The sequence below is a fragment of the Bombus pascuorum genome, chromosome 8 (genome assembly GCF_905332965.1).
Source record: "Bombus pascuorum chromosome 8, iyBomPasc1.1, whole genome shotgun sequence".
NCBI lineage: Eukaryota > Metazoa > Arthropoda > Insecta > Hymenoptera > Apidae > Bombus > Bombus pascuorum.
This window is the reverse complement of record NC_083495.1, coordinates 17123375-17144120: the sequence shown is the minus strand read 5'-3', so window position 1 is coordinate 17144120 and position 20746 is coordinate 17123375. Positions and strand designations below refer to the sequence as shown.

The following is a 20746-nucleotide window of genomic DNA, read 5'->3' as shown; positions in this document are numbered from 1 at the left end:
CAAAGCTATATGGTGGCATTTACTGATTGTCGCAATGCTAAGAAACAAGGCGGAGATTTTGATCCAGAAGGTGTCATTACAAATCAACTATTTATACTCTCTAATTGTTGTAACAAATCAATTTTGGCAGAAGAATATGAATTAAAAATGACACGCTTGTTTAGATTAAGATCATGAGCAGATCTACTATTTAAATTATTGGTTGGTAGTTCATCTGACTGTCACTAGAGACATCATTGTCAGAAAGGCATGTACGTGTGTGCATTAACGATGTTAAGTAATAATACAGAATCTCAAAGTGGTGCATTTGCAATGGACTTCAGAGCTACTCTATACCAACTTCAAGCCAAAGAAGCACACCGCACCAACTTTAAGTTAAGAAAACTCCCTATTTTATCAATCGAAGAAGAAAAATAATTTAGCAAAATTATCAGTAATGCACCTTGTTATATTCATATTTTGCTATTTTTTATTTTATCACACCTCCATATCTTTCCTAATTTGATGCAAGCCAATGGATACCAGAAAACTAACAGAAAATAATCACTAATCACCAGAGCGTCGAAACGCCTTATATACTATATCGCGGTGTGGAGCTGTGATCGTAGCATCGCTCCTACTAAGTATTGTGATTTGTGTTCTAACACAAAAAGGAAAGACAAACGTAAAGTTAATGTGGTGATAAACTAGTGAGGTTAATAATTCAAAGTTTAGAAAGATGTTTATGATATAAGGATCACTTTTCGAGTAAACAATTTTGTAGGCATCTTTCGAATCGAATGATTTCGATCATTGATAGCGTAGAACATCATGACATCGACTAGTAAAAGTACAAAAGAGGTTCTGTTGTCTATCGTCGATGACATCGAGTTGATAGCGAAGTATGATTTAAAATTGCTACAAATATTTAAAATAAACATGTTTCAATAAATTGTGTTTAATTTTGTTCTTTTATTGCCGTTTTTGTTATCTTAGAGAAATGATAGAAAATACGATAGTTCAAAAACCATTGAAACTATCAAACGAAGAACACTCTCAACTAACAGAATTGTTAATCGCTAAGGACAACGAATTGAAAGCAATTCTAAAACGAGCGGCCGAGCAAGCAAAAATTAACCTGAAAATGGAAGCTTTAAAAGCTGAAGTTGAGAGACAAGACCAAGATATTCAACAATTGCAGCGACAATTGAAAGAGGCGGAACAAATTTTAGCCACTGCAATTTATCAAGCTAAACAAAAATTACAATCGATTGCCCGTGCTAATAAGAGACCAGTACCATCTGAAGAATTAATTAAATATGCACATAGAATAAGTGCGTCAAATGCTATATGTGCTCCACTTACCTGGCAACAAGGGGACCCTAGAAGACCTTACCCTACTGGTATATTATTTATTTGTTGCATTCCTATCATTTCTTTGTAAGTCATGAAAATTATATGTATTGTTACAGATATTGAAATGAGATTAGGTTATCTTGGAAGGTTAAGCGATCTTCCTTTAAATGGACAGATGCCAGGTACTCATCCTGGAATATCATCAGATCTGCATAGGCCTGGACATCCAGTAGGTGGTACGTTTTTAGGAATCTACTTTGTGTATATGTTTGCATATACATATACTGGCACATTTAAACTTATTTTATTCCGAATGGAATGATTATTTCAGAACCACCTATATCACAGGCGAATCAATTTGCATGGCATTCGTCGGGTGAAATTCACATGTCTGTGAGTGGACAAGGAAGTGTTGCCATGAATACCCATAAGCAGGAAACAGAAGATGTTGAAGTTATGTCCACAGACTCTTCAAGTAGTTCATCTAGTGATTCTCAGTGAATATTGATTTTTTGTGGAGTTTGAGTAAATTTCGCTTAACTGTTTTATGGTTTCAGTATGATTTTAAGCAAATTGTATGCGTATGAACGTTCAAAAAAGTATTCTACAACGAGATACTAGATTTATTAGGGATTAATAGAGATTCTTCATTATTAGTTTGATACATTTATTAATCCCTGATAAAATGAAGTGATGAGGATATAACAATATAAATTAGCATTATACCTTTTATACATACATTACATAGATTCAAGTAAAACATTTGGTAAAACATTGTGCAAGGATTGATCTGTGTAATACATCTCTGGATGTGTCTGAAATAACAAATGATGATGGCTTTTTCCCTTCTTACTAGAGATTATAATACCTCATCAATTTCTTCTGCTTACCAGTTGAACTTCATCTTTGAAATTCGCTTTTTGAAATAAAATATTTTGATTGATGAATATAAGACCCAACAGCTCACAATCTGCTCGAATTTTATCTATATCTTTATATAGTAAAAGTTGTTGCAATTTAAGTCCTGGAAACGTGAAAACTTTATTGTTGTATCCTGAACTCATGATTTTCAATGCCATCCTGTAACATTTTACAATCGTGCGTTAATGGAAATATCGCCTATTGAAATTTGAACGTATATGCATACCTTCTTAATTTTTGTATGCCCGTCATTGCTGCGCAAATAAGTAACGGAGGAAGTTGTGGAATTAAAGAACAGACGCGCACATAATTTTTTAAATACCAAGCGAATGATATTTTTATGGATAATTGTACATTTGGAGATTTTCTACGAAAAATGATAAATAACAACGAGAATCATTATTCAGAAATGAAAAATATATTTGTATTCGAACATATGAATTGTGAGCATATATCATTTATTCTGTTTTGATCGTACCGTAAATGGAGAGGAAGTTGTAATCCTCTCATCAAAGCTTCTGTGTTACCCATGTGTAAAAGAATGTATAATGCTTCCATTTGTGGACGATCATCGTTTAACATTAATTTTTTCATATCGCTATCAAGTTCCAGAGAACTTTTTTTATCTTCAAACTCGTCGTATAAGTTTAACAAACGCATTATACATTCAGCGAGGTGTTGCTCATTGATTTTTGCATTAAATTCGGAGATACTTCGCTCGCATAATCTGCAATTGTTCCTCCGCATCCATTCTACTACTGTTAACACTGTACAGTCTCCAAATCTACATTGAAAAACACGATATATCGTACCTCTGCCCAGAATAAACCAAAAATCGAACTATGGATTCCAACAACCGAATGTTCGTTGGGAGATCAATCCTTTGAATCGCAGCGTCTTGCCTGATAGATCTGATACGATCAAAAATAAAATCATATACTATTATCCAATCAACATCGTTTCGCGTAGCTATCCTGGAATGAATTTACATATATATGTATATGTACATTGATATCCATAAATTTATTTAACTTGATTTCAATCGTATGAGTAAGTACTTGGTAAACAAATATCGAATCGTCGATAATAAGACTGGTGCTGGACGTAATTGTTTCATATCTGTCATGTCTAATCCTGCTGCTGGACGGCTAAAGCATTTTATCGTTTTTGTTGGATCTGCCTTCGGCAATTTCGATCCCTTTGTAGTTTCATTGATCTCAAACTTGTGTAGTAAACCCTCCTTTTCTCTGCTATAAGTACGTTATGTTATAAATTATTAAAAATTCATTCTTAGCATATTTAAATTTGTATTCACATTTGTATACGATGAAAATAAAATAATTGTGTATGATTCTTTATAATTAATTAAATCTTTTCTTTCAAGCATTCAAAATGAAATGAAATGAAATGATAACCTTTATTTGCGATAGAATGAAAAATTATGTAGTATCAAAGATTGTTCATTCAAATATAATTTACATCTATTTAACGCAAAAAATTTTATCAACAAGAGAAAAGTAAACGAATGCAAGAGAGATAGTCATCGTTAAATTACCACGAAAAAATATTGATGTGTAAATTGTAAACAACAATTTACAAGAAAATTTTCGTCAGGATTTGTTTTAATTTCGCAATTGTGTATGATCGAATACATGATAGAATATAATTGGCACACGTATAACTTACATCCAACGTTCTTTGTCTGGACACATTAACATACACGTTCCTTGTATAAATTCCGTCATTTTAAAGAAAATCCCTTAGAAATGAATGCTTATCGTGACTCGCGTTTCGCATATGTACGTACGTACGTAAAAAGGTTATGTCAGTTATCCCTTGATCAATTCCGCTAAAACATTTACAGTGTTTTCTGACGAGTGGCACGTAATACAATGCGATTAATACGCTTGTAGCGTATGAGAATCGTAAAATTCGTAAAAATGAGTTACGTTACCGTAGACGTTGGTTGACATGGTCTAGGTCTAAATAAGATCCTACATAGTATACACATATATTTATGTATGCATCGGTTATCAGTTATATATGTAATAGAATATTTCTTATAGTACAAATTACAAGTAGAATTGAAATAATCACACGATGGTTGTTCTTTTATAGATTTATTTCCTTATTCTGAAATAAGAAAGTCTCGTATACATATGCGCATCTTAAATGATGGAATCTAAAATGAGAACGTATTAAGAATGATCGAGGAAAACGTCCTTGTGAATTACGCACGATACACCTGCTATTGCGTAGTCACTTTATCGACATCACCGTTATTACACGAAGGTTAACGTTCTTGCGTAAACTTTCTCTTCTCTTTCTTCTTCTTCTTCTTCGTTGACTTCATTGTAAATATTAATAAAACTAAAACAAAATTTATTATACTATATCACTCTATCTTTAGACAATGACAATAATCCAGAATCTACAGTCTAGATTGACTAAACTGATCTATGCCGGTGATAATCAACGACGACATTACGCGGTAAATGCATGTATTCGATATCGTCAAATTTTCTTGAAATTTTCGCGTGGAACGATAAAAGAAAACGACCACGTCGAAATCGCGTTTGATCCTCAACATAATTTTGTAGTCACTTGGTCTCGTTTCCTGGTTGAGGCAACAAATTCCTTTACGATGCTTCCAACGAAATCATTATATACATATGTATATATTTTATTCATTACATGTTTGTAATGTTCGACCTTCTTTCGAGCTCATTTTTCGAGAAATGTAATAATTGCGTAATAAAAATGCTCAAATGTTTTACATTTTGATTACGAGTACCTGATATTGTCGTTGCATTTCAATTTCAATTCCTGCTTTAGTCCAAACAAAACGTTTAAACGTTCATAGGAAAAATCATCTTGCATCGATCTAATCATAGAAATATCCATTAATATTTCCTTTATACGATTATTAATGTTGCCGTTCCATAAGCATATCGATTGTATCTTTAGATGTATTATATATCTACTTATATGTATCCATACTTGGAATTGGACGTTACGTGAGAAAGTTTTCATAAAAATTATAACTATCATTGTCATTTAAGTCGATTGTCATCGTCGCCGTTACTAAATCATTGCTATTTCTATTTATATGCGATAAAGGTTGAGAAGGGATAAACGATTTCATAAATTTATGCATATGTATATGTATGTCACGTGTAATTTTGATGGGAAAACCGTGACGCATGTCCGCGTTCGATCGCCAGATTCTTCGAAAAAATTCATACTCAACTCTAAAGTTTCGCTATGTAGGTGTGTTAAAAACGAATGATGATTAAATCGTTCAACGATTGATACTTCAGGATATACGTTGCAGTCTTCCATGTAAAAAGTCACTCGTTATCTTAAATTGTCGTGCGAAGCAGTGTGATATGAGCAATTATGTATGCATAGATATAGAAAAGTGATACTTGTTCTGACTGTAAAATGAAATCTTTTATCGTGTTGTCTTATGTATCAAGGGCGATTTTATGATAAGCACGAATCATTTTCTATCTAAAAATTTGTCAAATTTTTAAATTTTGTTTTTTTTTCCATTCATATTTATTGAGAAATTCGTAGATTAAAAAAGAAAATTCACTTTGAAACGCATTCGCTTCACAGAGAATTTTTGTCGTTTAGTTTTCTCATAAAAATTCAAATAATAATTCCGTTACTAATTACGTATATATAATATATATATATTACTAGTTGTATTCGATTTTTCGTAAGTAACAAAGAAGTAAGCGATTTCTTCAAAGTGTTTATTCTCTACTTTATTTACATACATAGAAAAATACAGTTTAGCACGTACATAGTTCTTTCCGGGGCAATCTGACTTCATTTCATCTGATGAACAAGATCACTTTTTGGAGTATCAGATAAATGGGCTTCGTTATCATTTTAATAAGATAAAACAATACGGTTACGTAATCTAATTATAATTTCACAGCAAATATCATTAAGAATTATCTGTTTCATGAATATTCTGTTCATCCATTCGCATTTAAACTTGATTTACAACAGCATTGTATAGCATTGCAGGTACATCAAAAAGGGAAGTTCACTCGATAATGCATCATCGATACGCCAGAATATTTCTTTCAAGAATATCGATGGAAATTCCCACGATGTTTCCTCACAGGGGAAGGACAATTACAAGAGGAAATAACACGAAACCGTTGACGTTGTCTACATCGTGCTGTAGACACACGTTAATCGGGTAAAGTAAGAGGACCGTTGGTAAATCGTGGGGTACGCGTGACCTCCAGGAAATCCTTGTATAGAGAAACGAGCATCGCTGCATTCATCCAGTCTTTCTTAAAACACCGTTGATTTTACACAGCCGCATACGTATTGAGACGAGCGGACGCGAATAGAAGACCGACGTTATCGTAAAACTATTAGATCTGTTAGATCATTAAACTTATGCTTTGCTTTCTTTTTCTTTCTCCCTTTTTCTATGCGATAAACGACACATAATATTATGCCCGCATATTGTTGCAACGAAACGTTAAAAGGAAAAGATTTGTTGACTGCTATTCTCGGACAATCGTAAAGACGAATTGTCGGATAATCACATTTGATCGGCAGCTTGAAGGAAATACTGTTTGACGTAAGTTTATGCTTTTTCATGTAAGAAGTACATATGTATATCGAAATGTATAAAAAACGATCGGAAAGTATCGACAACAACCTTATATAATGCGGTATATGTGTGTGTTTACATTTCACATACATATATTGATTTTGAGATTTTTAAGTATATGATTTATTATGCAGATTATCAAAAATTAACAATACATTAACAATTAACGATATAGATTGTCATTTGTCTGATAAAATTGTTGTTACTTCGCTATTAAACATCTAAAACTGGTATCCACTTCACGTACGTAAGATGCACGATGCGAAATCATTCCTCGTTAACTATCTGCTGTGTCGAAATTTAAAACTCTCATTTGCGATGTATCAGCTTTTTATGATGCATAGATTAGATAAAGTGAAATATATCATATTTGTTCCCTCTGTTTGCTCGTTGTCAATTTTGAATACACTGTCTGTCTCATGATGTTTATACAATTTCTTTTGGCGGTAAAGCGCACTATCGAACAATTGTATTCATTTCGTATGCCCGTAATATCGGGCAACTCTGTGAATTTGCAGATCGTGCCGAAGATGACGCATCTGAAACTGACATTATTTTTGATAGAGCTTTTTTTACTGCTTCGCTGCTTTCTTTCAGGTAAGTGAAAACGAATACATACATCATAAAAGAAGTCAATTAGTTGACATTAGTTATTCGCTTCAATTTCCACACAAAGATGGAAGAGTTCTAATTTTCTACAGCATATACAGTATATAATTTAAAATAGAATAACTTTTTTAAAATTGAACCAAACTGTTTTTTTTTTCTTTTTCTTTTTTCTTTTTTTTTTTTTTTTTTTTGTGAGGTTAGATTACTTTACTAGATGATGTATAAAAAAGATTTTGAAAAAATTGCAGTTAGTTGGAATCACGAAGAGAAAAGTAAAGTTTACTTTTTATAACCTTTTTATCTCGCCCTATGATAAAAATTTAAACAACATAGTTTGAAGATTTAAGCCCGTTATACATATACATGTTAAAAATTTTATCGAAATCAATTGGAAAAAGTCAATCGAAAAGTTATGAAAAACCACCATTTTCACTACTTTTGACTGTTTGTATCTCGTAACAACATTAATCAATTTTAATGAAATTTTCAATATGTATATAAATGCCATAAATCTTCAAAACGTGTTGTGTAAATTTTCATTACTGGTCTAGAATAAAAGGTTATAAAAAATGAGTTTCTTCTGTAGTTTTTTCTTTTTTTAAGAAATTATTAATTTCTTTTTTTCAATTTTTAAAAACATTTTTTTATACGTCTATCGATTAACGAACCACGAGTACCTTTCTACGTGAAAATACTAGTACAATTCTCATTATTGGATAATCCTTTATTTATTTAGAAACTATCGTAACGTTGCGTAATGACTTTGAATTCGGAGACATTGACCCGGAGATAGCGGATGAATTAGACTGGACGAAACATCCTTGTCGGCGAAATTGCAAAGACGAAGCTCCACCGATGGAATGTCGTTACGTCTTTAGATTGGAAGCTTATTATACAATGAGCAAAGCGTGCTACGATTGCCCATTCAATGTCACGGATTGCTTTCGTGAACATTGTATTCCGGCAGACGGTATTCAAAGATCGATTTTAGTAATAAACCGACAAATGCCTGGGCCACCTATCGAGGTATGTATGTACGATATACAAGCGAATAACGCGTGTTATAAATCTGTCGATTGAAACTGATACTGGAACGTGTAAAAAACTAAAAATCAAAATCGATTTTTTTGGTCTTCCAGACTTTGATCTTCCTTTTCTTTTTCTCTCCCGATGACAACCGTGTATACGTGTTCTAATAACTGGTTTAGTTTATTATTTACTGTTATATTAATTATCACAAAAGTATCGTATTGTATTGGTCTATGTATAATCTATAGTCTTTACAATGTTTAACGACATGGTATATAATATACATATATAACATAGGACGATATGGTCTTGTAACCATTCCCTGATAGAAATCCAATCTAAACTCATATCTAGTTACGGATATTGGCATATTCGAGCAAAATTCATACTCCGTAATACCCTAACTCTAACTGATATTCATATACATACATAGTTATATACGTAGTAGACATAGCTAAATTAGAATCTATTTATTTATCAACGAGTAAATTATCTACTCGGTCGTAGGTGTGCCAAGGTGACAGGATAATAGTCGATGTAATAAATTTATTGCATTCCGAGAGTACGACAATGCATTGGCATGGTCAACATCATGTTAAAACGCCGTACATGGATGGTGTACCCTACGTATCTCAATGTCCGATTTTGCCAGGTTCGACTTTTCGTTATGATTACATTGCCACAGAAGCAGGCACGCATTTTTGGCATTCTCATTTAGGTGCGAGAGCATTATCAATTAAACGTTCAATTTCTCGTTTGTTTGTCAAATCGGTCAACCGTTTTTAATGAAAATCCGAATTTTTAGGCTTCCAACGAGGTGACGGAGTATACGGTGCATTAATCGTACGTACACCACCGAAGGTGAATTGGCATAAAACCTTGTACGATATCGACGAACATACTATCCTGATCTCAGATTGGACTCACGAATTAGGAATTGATAAATTTTTAAGTCATCATCATGCAGGAGGAGATAATAAACCACCTAATATATTGGTTAATGGTTTGGGTCGTTTCGTAGTTAATCGACACGGAAAGAATATATCTGCTATAATGCCAATTGCAACATTTACCGTTAAACAGGTAATCTTAAACAGGCGGATAAACAAATAATTTCCGCTGAAGATTTACAGTTATCGCGTCTCTTTTAATATTACATTTACATTTACAGAATGCTAGATACAGATTTAGGCTTATCAACGCCGAATTTCTTAATTGCCCAATCGAATTATCAATCGACAATCATACTATACGTGTAATTAGTTCAGATGGACGTGATATCGAACCCGTCGAAGGTGCGTACAAGTATAACAGAAAGCAAAAAGAGGGAGAAAGAAAATGATAAGGAAAGGGATTTCTTAACGCAAAATTTATAATTCTAGCGGAATCTTTGATAAGCTATGCGGGCGAAAGATTCGACTTTGTCATTGAAACTCATCAAAACGTGGACAACTATTGGATACGACTTCGCGGGTTAATGGATTGTGACGAAAGATTTACCAAAGCACATCAGGTTGCTATATTACGATACGAAGGTGCGGCCAAGAAAGATCCAAAGGGTGTGGTTGCGTACGAACGCGAATCCAACGATTCTATGGGTCAGGTGTGTTTGTGTGTAACTTGCTCGAGTTTTTCAATTTATCATATACCTACATTTATACGAATGTAGACATATTAAATGCAATAAGATGTGCATATAACAAATGTTTTTTTCTTTCAGCGAGTAAATGCTTTAAACGAGGGTACAGAAACTAATAAAAGTATCAGTATACCACTGTTAAAAGCTATGGACAAAAATGACAAATCTAATACTGCACCTCCTGATTATCAATTTTATGTGTCTTATGACTTTTACAAGAAAGATAATCCTCATTTTCATAGGAGCAACCTTTATGGATTTAATCAAGGTAATACCGCCCATATCGACCAAAGATGTAATAGATATACAATATATGTATATGTATAACATAGGACATATATTTTTGCTTGATGCAATTTCTAGTGAAGGATATAAAGCGGGTGCTCACTCCTCAATTAAATCATATCTCAATGAAATTACCATCCATGCCTTTGTTATCTCAAAGAGATTTCATTGATTCAGATCAATTTTGTAATGCGAGTACTGTTAAACATTGTGTGCAAGATTATTGTGCTTGCACTCACGTGCTCCGAGTAGATCTTGGTAGTGTGGTGGAAGTAATTTTAGTGGATGAAGGTTTGGAAATTATTATATATTATCTATCCATAAAAATCACACGATTGAAATTGCTCCATTTTTCATAATTAATTATTTAGGTTTTTCTTATGACGCGAATCATCCATTCCACCTTCATGGCTATCAATTTCGTGTGATTGCAATGCAGAGAATCGGCAAAAACGTCACCGTTGACGAAATAAAAGCATTGGATAAAAAGGGAGCGATACAACGAAATCTTGATCGTGCTCCATTAAAAGACACTGTAACGGTGCCGGATGGTGGTTATACCATTGTACGATTTCATGCGGACAATCCAGGTATTTCTGACAGATAATCGGAGCACAGTATACTATACGTTCGTTCGATATCTTTACAAATTTTATATTATGGTCATTTTTATCAATTTTAGGCTATTGGTTGTTTCACTGTCACATTGAGTTTCACGCGGAAGTCGGAATGTCCTTGATCTTCAAAGTTGGTGAACACAAAGATATGTTGCCAGTACCAAATAATTTTCCTTTGTGCGGTAATTGGCAACCTGAAGATATACGATCTAAATCAAATGCCGCCAACATTTTATTAAACACTGCGGAAAATTCCGTAACAGAAAATTCAAACACGACACTGGATAAAATGACTGAAAACAGTATACAGCAATACATAAAGGTGTTACCGCAAATTCTAAAAACGTTACATATCTCATCTTCGGCTAACACCTCAGTTATTCCATATTTCTTGATTTCTTGTTCTTCTTTTATCGCTATAGTCTATAAAATTGTGTAAAAGCAGAGGTCGTTTGTAAATATATATACTGTATTAATCTTCCCATTACAGTTAAATAAGTGATACACAAGTGATATGTAACATTCTCTCATGTGAGACGTTGACTTCACTTGGTTATTTGAAATCACCAAACAATCGTGTTAACAAGTAATATTTGATATGCAAGATATATGTTTTAACAGAAAACGGTAGAATATCGTATAACAAACTGAAGACATTAAAGGACTGTCCTTACAAGAATAATCTGGTATCGAGATAATATATTACAAAGTACATACATTAAAATGCATTATCTGATATAGATAACTATTCCCTATGAATCGTATGTATCCCTTTTTAAAGATATTTCACGTTCATTGTCGATAATTGCATATCGTCTCATTCGTTTCAGTAAATATTGTTACATACATAAATATAGCGTTTCGTTTAAAAGAATTACTTCACTTACAGAAAAGCTATTTATTTATATGACATATAAACAATCCTCTTTCAAATCAAATCAAAGATTTGTAACAACATTCATATATATATATATCTTCAGTTCTTTATATGATATCACACTGGTTCCAATTAAAAAGGACAACCTGTATTATTAAATGCAACCTGCGATATTAAATGAAGTTGAATACGTTATACGTATTTTATTACTTAGTACTGTAACAAAAAGGAGATGTTAAACAGGAGAAACGTCCATTTGTGTTCTAATCTACTTTCAATTGTAAGTAGTTTTATTTATTGAGTATTTCTACGCTGTGATATAAATATTATAAGCATATCTATTAAAGATTAAATACTGTTAATTCCAGAGAAACATTATTTGTAGTAAGTATGTAGTTAACTTACTTCTTGTTTTTACATTTAATAATACGTGCGAGCGAATGGTTGATGAATATTCTCATGTTATGTTACATTGTTTTGTAAATGATTATAAAGTTTGATATAAAATTTATGATAAATCAAAGAATGTTATTTTATCCATCCCTTGTCGTAATATTTCGTGCGTGACAATCTGTTGAAAATTTTTTATGTGTAAACACAGTCGACGTATTACAAATGTATGTGTGTAAATCCACATGTAAGCTACTTTAACATCTTTCTTTAATTTTATCACTGTAAGGAAAAAGAATTTGTGACGTGATCAACAAAAAAACGATGAACGAAACGCTTATATTGATCGCGTATATATAGCACGTAACAATATCAGGAGTACGAGAGGTTTCTTAAGCTTCAATGCTTCATTTATTGCATGTATTGTCAATGATTATATTTTTTTAAACTTACATTAATGTTCCTTTTAACAATTTTCAGAAGACAGAAGTTATACAATTAAATATTATTACAGGTTTCTTGAGAACCAGGAGATGGACAAATTGCATAACATACATCTTTTTGAGGTGGCCTTTGTAGGGGATGTGCCAGTAATTTAGCCATACTGTCATGCAATTTTGCTGCGTTCCTTCCTACTTCTAATATGTATGAAAAATTTGTTGTATCCAATTTTGCTATTTCAGAATAAACTTCTTCGCATAAATTTTCTGAGCAAGGTGGTTCATGTACATACAACACATCTATAAAAAAATATGGATTTCTTGTAAGAATATCTAAAGGTCTTTTATCAATATGAAATTTTGGTATACTGTTGGAGCGTGAATACACTAAAATTACTCTGACAACAAATGTTGGAACAGTTGTGTCATGTTCTTTTGTTGGTAGAGGTAAGTTTCTTTGTATTTCATCAAACATTTGTCCAAAATCGTATGATTTTTTATCTTCTTCTAGAACATCATCGTTAATAAGATTCAAGTGATTAACAATGCTGTTTGTGTTATTGGTAAAATCGCATATCCATTGAGAGCTCTGAGAATTCAAAATCATTAATGCATATTCATGACTATGTTGAATGATAGATTTAATGTAAATAAAATTTTCAATAGTTCGTTTTATCATAAACAGAGGCATATAGCTAGCTCCTGTAGAAAGTTTAAAAGGAGTACAATTTCTCTCTCTTGTCGTATCGATTACGAATAGAATTTTCTCAGGTAAATTCATTCCTGACAGATTTCGCACCAACGTGTTATCTTCATCGGAGTATGATGACTTGAGATCCGGAATAAAACACGAAGCGCTACCAGTGTTACTCATTTTCTACTGGATGTAGGTTAGCATCTCCGAGAATTTTGTTAACAAGTTAATATCATTCGTAGGTCGTTTTTTATGCATTGTTTTCCTACTACAACAGTAATTCGTATAAATTATTAATATAATATGCGTATATGTATTTGTATGTATGTGTTTCCTGTTTATAACGTTTTCGTGTGATACATAAATCTCATCGGCCAGTTAACTTACATATGTCTGACATTATTGCATGCAAACCAGAATATGAAAACGAATAAAATACAATTGGTCTTTTCCTCGTAAACAATTGTTTTGTTTCACAGTGCTTCTGATTGACTTTAAGCATATAGCACAACACGAAAGTTTCTCGATACAATATGCTTGCTTTGAAAGATTATGGTAGTAGTGATGATAACAGTGAATCTGAAAATGAGAGTGAAATTAAAAACAAGGAGGTTAACTGTATTGTTGATTCTACCAACGTTTCTGTCGTTAATTCTATTTCTGCAGGAAATTTGACTGCATCTATAAATATGCAAATTTGTTCTGCACCAGAAGTGATACCGACGGTGAATATTCGTTGATAAATTTTTTTCATTAATTCACATAGGTTAAAAATTAGTTTTATGTTGCATTGATTCAACTAGGATTATTTAAAATTACAAATAATTTTGAAATTATTCTCTTAAATAGTACAGTAATTAATACTTGTTATAATCGTTATACTACAGGGAACTGAGTTATGTATGAATCATGTAGATTCAACTGTGAAAGAAATAATGCACAACCCTAAATATGAAGAACTTTTTGCACCGGATGTTGGTCCAGAAAATCCATTTAAAACGCAACAGCAACGTGCTGTAAAAAATATGCTTTCTGGATATGTAGAGAAAGCTCATATAAGTGAGTTTCAGTTTGAAAATCAAAGAAGAACATTTGCCAGTTACGGTATGTATTATAATAATAATAGCGTAATGATAGAAATCTTAAAAGGAACCGTGCATTGCAATACGATTATAGGTTTTTGCAAATGTATTTTATAGGATATGCACTAGATCCGACTGTAGATGGTAGTGCAGACGAGGGTAAAACAATTATTGGTGCAAAAGATGCAGCTGAAGAATCTGGTGGTAAAACTGTATTTGAAAGTACAACATTAAGGGCTTCTGACAAAAGAAAACGTCACAGAAATGATGATCCTGCAGATATTGAAGGATTCTTGGGTCCATGGGGTGGATATGTGGATGAAAAACGAATTATCAAACCGACTGAGGAAGAAGCTGCAGAATTAGAAGAAATATTAGCGAAAAGAAACAGAAGGGGAAAACCAACAGAGGAAAAACCACTTGAAGAAAAAACAGTATTACATAGTACTATCGTTATAACTTTTATATATGTAAATTATTTGAATAACAAGAGAAATTTTGTAATTATGATTAAACTCTTTTTAGTTAAAGATAGTGTGGATTATCAGGGCAGATCATTTTTACACGCGCCACAGGATGTTGGGGTAAATTTGAGGTCAGAGTCACCACCTGACAGATGTTTCTTACCAAAAGCACAAATTCATACTTGGGAGGGACATACCAAAGGTATTTCACAGATCAGATGGTTCCCACATACTGCGCATTTGTTACTGTCTAGTAGTATGGATTGTAGGGTGAAGGTATGTATTCGAAATTTCTGTGAAAAGTAATATGAAAAACAAATGTCAAGTTGTAATGTTGTTTATATGGTATTAATTATAGTTATGGGAAGTTTATAAAGACAGAAGATGTATCCGAACTTATTACGGTCATCGTCAAGCTGTAAGAGACATAAGCTTTGATAATGATGGGAAAAGATTTTTGTCTGCTGGATATGACCGTTATGTAAAATTGTGGGATACAGAAACTGGTGCCTGCATAAGTCGATTTACGAGCAGAAAAATTCCATACTGTGTGAAATTTAATCCTGATCCAGATAAGCAACATTTGTTCGTAGCAGGGACCAGTGACAAAAAGATTATCTGTGTAAGTTATAAACATTATATTCTGATGTTTGAGGGATTTTATAAATGTCAATTTCACAGATAATAAATTATGTGTGTCTTTTACAGTGGGATATACGTTCCGGTGAGATAACACAAGAATATGACAGACATTTGGGAGCTGTGAACACGATAACATTCGTAGATGAAAATCGAAGATTTGTAACGACTTCGGACGATAAAAGTCTAAGAGTATGGGAATGGGATATACCGGTCGATATGAAATACATAGCTGATCCTTCGATGCATTCTATGCCAGCAGTTACACCCTCTCCTAATCAAAAGTGGCTGGCGTGTCAGAGCATGGATAATAAAATTGTTATATTTTCTGCATTAAACAGATTTAAAATGAATCGTAAGAAAACATTTACGGGTCACATGGTCGCTGGCTATGCATGCGGTTTGGATTTTTCTCCTGACATGAGGTAATAAAATTGTTATTAATTCCTGTAAAATTCTTTTGGCATGGCACAATTTAATTCCTTTATTCTAATTTTAAGTTACCTTGTATCGGGAGATGCGGATGGAAAATGTTATATTTGGGATTGGAAAACGACAAAATTGTATAAAAAATGGAAAGCACATGATGGTGTTTGTATCGACGTATTATGGCACCCTCATGAACCTTCGAGATTAGCTACAGCTGGTTGGGATGCAAAAATAAAATATTGGGATTAAAAGAATTGTAAATCGTGTTTTTACAAAATTTATTGTGCTTTCTGTTTATTCTTGTATTTGTATTTTATATAACATATGTATAAATAGATTTACTCTGTACATATATTTTCAATTGCGTACCATTAATAAAAATACATAATTATAAAAACGTAGAAATTTTCGATTTTTGAGCGACGACTCGTTGATACGATACGAAATGTACGTAAATATATTACTTTTTTAAATAATAAATCACCATATTAAATACATAAGAAAAAGATGTTACTGCGCTGGTTAACAATTTTTATTACATTTTTTTTTATGTTAAATTTCTGATTACGTTTCTGATTAGACGCAAGTGATACATGTAAGTGTACATATAAGGGTAATACACTTCATTGATGATTATTTAATTTTTTTACAAGTAGTTGAAATGAAAATATTACAATCCCGTTTAAAGTAAATGCTAAATCTTAAATGAGTTACATCACAAATATTTTTTAAATACTTTTTAAATAATAAATTACTAATTCTATCATTTCATGGCGGTCGTAAAAATCAATAATACTCATCATGATGTCCGCCGTTTTTGTTTCATACGTCGTTACGAATTTGTTTACTATCTTCATCAAATTAGATCCTTTGAATCTAATTGTTAAATTTACGAACGCTTAACACTATACATATACATATATGCTCTCTTTAAAATTATTGGAATCTAACATGATAAACCAATTCATGCAAATATCTTGAAACTGTATAAATATCTATCAAGAGTCTTTACTAAATAGGAAGGTAATAGTAACTTTTTACTTACATATATAAGCATTTAGGTATATCTTTTTCCAATACGAACTCTAGTTATATGAATAAATTTATTAAATTGTTCAAGTATGTTGTACATATATATATGTTTTCAACATCTTCGTTGAACACGTGGCTTTCGTGTCTGTGTCTATGTCATATGAGATGCGAGATTGTTTTCTCCGTTTTATTAAAAAAGATATAAAGATTGGAATAATCGAATCGATCCAAGGAAATCTATTTATTCGCCTCTCTAAAAATACCATTAAACAACGCGAAATTACATTACATTACGAGTATTACATTGTATCATTAAGTATCATTAAGGAAGGTGACAATGTGTCTTTAAAAATATACGTAATATGATAGGTTTAATATAGAAATGGACGGTCCTGGCTTAGGATACTCGTATCATCTCCCTTCTGCAGGATGGAATTTTCGAGTTAGAAATGTACTTTCACAGTTCAGTGATCTCTTTAGTGAATTTAATAAATACATTGCACCTGCTTATCATCATGATCGATGTGAAAGGTATTTGCCTCTGTTTCTATCAATTATTATGTATGCACATATTGTTTACTAATAATGGTTTTATTTTCTAGATCAGTTCAAATGCGACTATATTCTATGCATAAGAGAGAATTTGTTATGGTATTTGCTGCCTTTTTTGCATGTTTTGGATTGGCTGTATTTATTGGACTTGCAGGTAAGTAAGAAGGAGAAGGTACAATTTATAAAAATATGTTTTCTTTTGTTATTGTTATTCCTTTTATGACGATGATTTGTTATTAATATAGGCCCTCCTATCACCTCCACAAGCGAACAAAGAGCTCATGTAAATGGCAGTGAAGTTGCTACTGGTCCTTTTATGATGAAGACTCCATTATTATCTACGTACAGTCAACAGCTATGGGTCATCGCAAAGTTATTAACATCTAATAATGATGGTAATACAACTACCAAATGGAAAAATTTTTAAGAAATAATAAAATTGAGATTATATGTTTTGAATTTTACAGATGAAAGGTACGACAAAAGTTTTCAGATAAGCATCTCCATAGATGGTATCACCACTGATCATAAACTCATACCTGTTTTGTCCTCGGAAGCTGGCCATAATAGGTACGTCTAGAGCCTGTATAGCACAGTTCACTGTTTGACAAGATTATACAATGTTAAATATTTGGTATTGTGTATTTTCTCTTCTCTTTTTAGGACCAGACACTTAAAATGTGAAAGGCAAATGTGCGAAGAACTTGTAGTTGCTCATCTAGGATTTCTCGATTACAGTTATTACATTATTACTGTTCACTTTCATGGGCTCGAGAGCTTCCACCAACGTTATAACATACGCGATCTCACATTCTACGTCAGTAAGCACTATATGAAATAAAATGACTGTATAATAGGATTTTTCAGAATCGAAATAATCGCATTTGATGATGTTCTTACCTGTTCATAGTTCAAGAATTACAATCCAGCATTTACGGAGTTCGAGATTTGGTTTCGATTTATCTTCTTGTTAATTGCATTTGGAGTTATGGTAAAGAACAATTTTGTGTAATATATATTCGCATATTACTTGAAAGGAAACATTATGCCATATATGAATTTTATCAATTTTTAGTGCTGGTTTGGACATTCTTTACGAAAGTACCAATTACACGATTGGTCAATAGAACAGAAATGGATTTCTATACTCCTTCCTTTGTTAATTTTGTATAATAGTAAGATGTTAAAAATTAACTTATGTTTTTACACATTTTCAAGAAACTAATTTATTTCACTTTCTTTATAGATCCATTATTTCCAATGACGTTTTTAGTGAACTCTTGGGTACCTGGTATGATAGATGCAATTTTACAGACGACATTCCTTTGTGCAGTCCTCATGTTCTGGTTATGTGTTTACCATGGTTTAAGACAAGTATGACATTTCTTTAATTGATATGACCTAGCAAAATTTAAATCATGGTATTGTTTGTACTTATGAATCTTACATTTTGATAGAACGAAAGGCGTCTTATTACATTTTATTTACCAAAAGTTTTGGTAGTGGGTTTACTATGGTGTTCCGCGTTTATTTTAGCGACATGGTTGCGCTGTACAGAATTAGAAGATCCCACTTATAATTATGTTCTAGATACATCAAATTATTTTGTAAGTTATCAAGATAATTGATAGTTAAATTTTTGGCATGCAACATTTTCAGTTGATACTTAAGGATCTATATGATTACAGGGTTTCAAGGTGTTCTTCTTCACAGTAGGAGGATTTTACATAGCATATCTTCTTCTTTTAATATTGAGAGCGTACAGCGAATTGAGATCCATGCCGTATTTTGGTATGATTTCAAATGATATATTATCTTTCTCCTTTGTTTCTTTTTCTTCTATTCTGTTTCGTTTTTTCTTCATTTCTATGTTGTTTCTCAGATCTTCGTTTACGTTTTTTAACACTGCTTGCTGCTGTGGTTTCGTTGGTTTGTGGTTGTGTGACAGCACGACAATTTGGAGCTGGTATTTTTGAAGACAGCTTTGCCTCTCGTCTCACCACCTATTATCGTTCATCCGCGCAATTTATGGCTTTATATGGTCTTCTAAATTTTTATCTATATACGATGGCTTATGTATATGCACCGGCGTATCAACAAGTATATGGTCAACGTGAGTATCTTTAAAAGAATAAAATATTCCTTCTGCTCATTCTGATCATTGTATTATTAATTCAATCGACATTAGATTCTTCTATAACTAAGGACAACCCCACGTTTTCTATGATCAACGATTCCGACGAAGAAGTCATATATGGATCAGATGAAGAAAGTCGACGACCTTTAACGCAAACGTCACGAATTGTGAATAATAATAATTAATCGAATTAAATTTATTACTGTGAACGAGGAAGAAGCATTTTTAAAGCAAAGGATGCGGTAACGACATAATGTCAAAAATAGCAATCGTAAATATGTTGTAAAATAAAATACACGGAAACGAATAATTTATCCTAAGCGAAACTTAATAACATGTAATTCGTTATTTGCACGTATTTGTGTACATACAAGATGTATTATACTTTCACTCAATGCATAAAATTTTAGTTACAAGTTACTTGTTACTTGACGTGTGATATTATGTATGTTTTTCTTATTTTTGATCGACTAATATATTAATAAGATATCTTAACTGTATTGTGCTAGAATGTCTGATGATAAATATAATAGATATGTAAGTGCACCGAGTGACATGTGAAAACAAGCGTGAAAAAATGATTAAGTATATTTCGTCTCCGTAATGTTGGTCGTATGCGAGAACAAAGGGTTTGTTGTATTCACTATTGTTCGCTAATACTAATGTGTAATGTATGTAATTACTCTTGAATAGCATAAATTGAGAACATTTTGTGTATTAACAATTATAATACTAAACTATAAGTCGAAAGGAGAATAACTGTTTTATTATTTTGTTATATTTTTGTCAAATATCAAAATTATCTGTATAAATATGTTCTCTGATTGATATAAAACATATAAAAGTTTAGCGTATTTAATTGTCACAACTTTCAGCTTTTTTGTAAAAGCTATTTAAGAATACTCTCTTTTACATTGCAGTTCATTGCAA

At 32.3% G+C, this 20746-nt stretch overlaps 6 protein-coding genes and 1 long non-coding RNA gene across 18 annotated transcripts in view; 4 read left to right on the top strand and 3 right to left on the bottom strand.

Moving 5' to 3' along the window:
- LOC132909574 (mediator of RNA polymerase II transcription subunit 4) overlaps positions 1-2067 on the top strand; it is a 105186-nt gene extending 103119 nt beyond the window's left edge. The window contains exons 1-5 of one of the 3 annotated variants that reach the window (XM_060964492.1): positions 601-623; positions 764-881; positions 976-1382; positions 1452-1571; positions 1667-2067. In XM_060964492.1, the coding sequence (XP_060820475.1) occupies positions 811-881; positions 976-1382; positions 1452-1571; positions 1667-1836 (768 nt within the window). In that variant the 5' untranslated portion in view covers positions 601-623; positions 764-810 and the 3' untranslated portion in view covers positions 1837-2067. Of the gene's footprint in view, positions 1-600; positions 624-705; positions 882-975; positions 1383-1451; positions 1572-1666 lie in introns of those variants that run through there. The other 2 variants (XM_060964493.1, XM_060964490.1) reach the window with 2 other exon arrangements.
- Positions 1936-4658, bottom strand: LOC132909558 (SAC3 domain-containing protein 1). Of its 5 annotated transcripts, none has more exons than XM_060964468.1 (7): positions 4495-4658; positions 3315-3506; positions 3069-3230; positions 2735-2983; positions 2483-2623; positions 2226-2415; positions 1936-2150 (listed from the first exon to the last, which is right to left on the bottom strand). In XM_060964468.1, the coding sequence occupies exons 2-7, from the start codon at positions 3380-3382 to the stop codon at positions 2076-2078; spliced, it is 885 nt and encodes a 294-aa protein (XP_060820451.1). In that variant the 5' UTR covers positions 3383-3506; positions 4495-4658; the 3' UTR covers positions 1936-2075. The 5 variants fall into 5 exon arrangements, with proteins under 5 accessions (XP_060820451.1, XP_060820450.1, XP_060820452.1 ...); XM_060964467.1 differs by having other exon boundaries at positions 4502-4658; XM_060964469.1 differs by having other exon boundaries at positions 3315-3503; positions 4502-4658.
- Positions 4659-6166: 1508 nt separating this feature from the next.
- On the top strand, positions 6167-12483 carry LOC132909534 (uncharacterized). 2 transcript variants are annotated; one of them, XR_009658551.1, is made up of 12 exons: positions 6167-6868; positions 7420-7498; positions 8247-8536; positions 9047-9257; positions 9345-9622; positions 9711-9834; positions 9922-10142; positions 10260-10446; positions 10542-10754; positions 10835-11053; positions 11146-12237; positions 12326-12483. XR_009658551.1 is itself a non-coding variant. In XM_060964420.1 (11 exons), the coding sequence occupies exons 2-11, from the start codon at positions 7432-7434 to the stop codon at positions 11517-11519; spliced, it is 2184 nt and encodes a 727-aa protein (XP_060820403.1). In that variant the 5' UTR covers positions 6167-6868; positions 7420-7431; the 3' UTR covers positions 11520-12483. The 2 variants fall into 2 exon arrangements, 1 of the variants encoding a protein (XP_060820403.1); XM_060964420.1 differs by having other exon boundaries at positions 11146-12483.
- Positions 11531-14006, bottom strand: LOC132909570 (BRISC and BRCA1-A complex member 1-like). 2 transcript variants are annotated; one of them, XR_009658555.1, is made up of 3 exons: positions 12801-13670; positions 12363-12629; positions 11531-12173 (listed from the first exon to the last, which is right to left on the bottom strand). XR_009658555.1 is itself a non-coding variant. In XM_060964487.1 (3 exons), exon 2 carries the CDS (start codon positions 13659-13661, stop codon positions 12846-12848), a length of 816 nt encoding a protein of 271 aa, XP_060820470.1. In that variant the 5' UTR covers positions 13662-13746; positions 13869-14006; the 3' UTR covers positions 11531-12629; positions 12801-12845. The 2 variants fall into 2 exon arrangements, 1 of the variants encoding a protein (XP_060820470.1); XM_060964487.1 differs by adding an exon at positions 13869-14006 and having other exon boundaries at positions 11531-12629; positions 12801-13746.
- Positions 14007-14012: 6 nt separating this feature from the next.
- LOC132909541 (pre-mRNA-processing factor 17) lies at positions 14013-16456 on the top strand. Its single transcript, XM_060964430.1, has 7 exons — positions 14013-14206; positions 14369-14585; positions 14681-15007; positions 15089-15303; positions 15386-15649; positions 15736-16091; positions 16167-16456. The coding sequence occupies exons 1-7, from the start codon at positions 14015-14017 to the stop codon at positions 16342-16344; spliced, it is 1749 nt and encodes a 582-aa protein (XP_060820413.1). The 5' UTR covers positions 14013-14014; the 3' UTR covers positions 16345-16456.
- LOC132909543 (transmembrane protein 181) lies at positions 16454-20524 on the top strand. 4 transcript variants are annotated; one of them, XM_060964435.1, is made up of 13 exons: positions 16454-16542; positions 17497-17658; positions 17730-17833; positions 17925-18074; positions 18147-18249; positions 18343-18496; positions 18590-18670; positions 18755-18854; positions 18926-19053; positions 19137-19286; positions 19368-19470; positions 19562-19792; positions 19868-20524. In XM_060964435.1, coding segments are annotated over exons 1-13 (1602 nt in total). In that variant the 5' UTR covers positions 16454-16540; the 3' UTR covers positions 20002-20524. The 4 variants fall into 4 exon arrangements, with proteins under 4 accessions (XP_060820418.1, XP_060820421.1, XP_060820420.1 ...); XM_060964438.1 differs by lacking the exon at positions 16454-16542 and adding an exon at positions 16821-17118 and having other exon boundaries at positions 17556-17658; XM_060964437.1 differs by lacking the exon at positions 16454-16542 and adding an exon at positions 16821-17118 and having other exon boundaries at positions 17529-17658.
- On the bottom strand, positions 18111-18701 carry LOC132909593 (uncharacterized). Its single transcript, XR_009658563.1, has 2 exons — positions 18580-18701; positions 18111-18507 (listed from the first exon to the last, which is right to left on the bottom strand). It is a non-coding gene; the product is annotated as an uncharacterized LOC132909593 (long non-coding RNA).
- Positions 20525-20746: the final 222 nt, after the last annotated feature.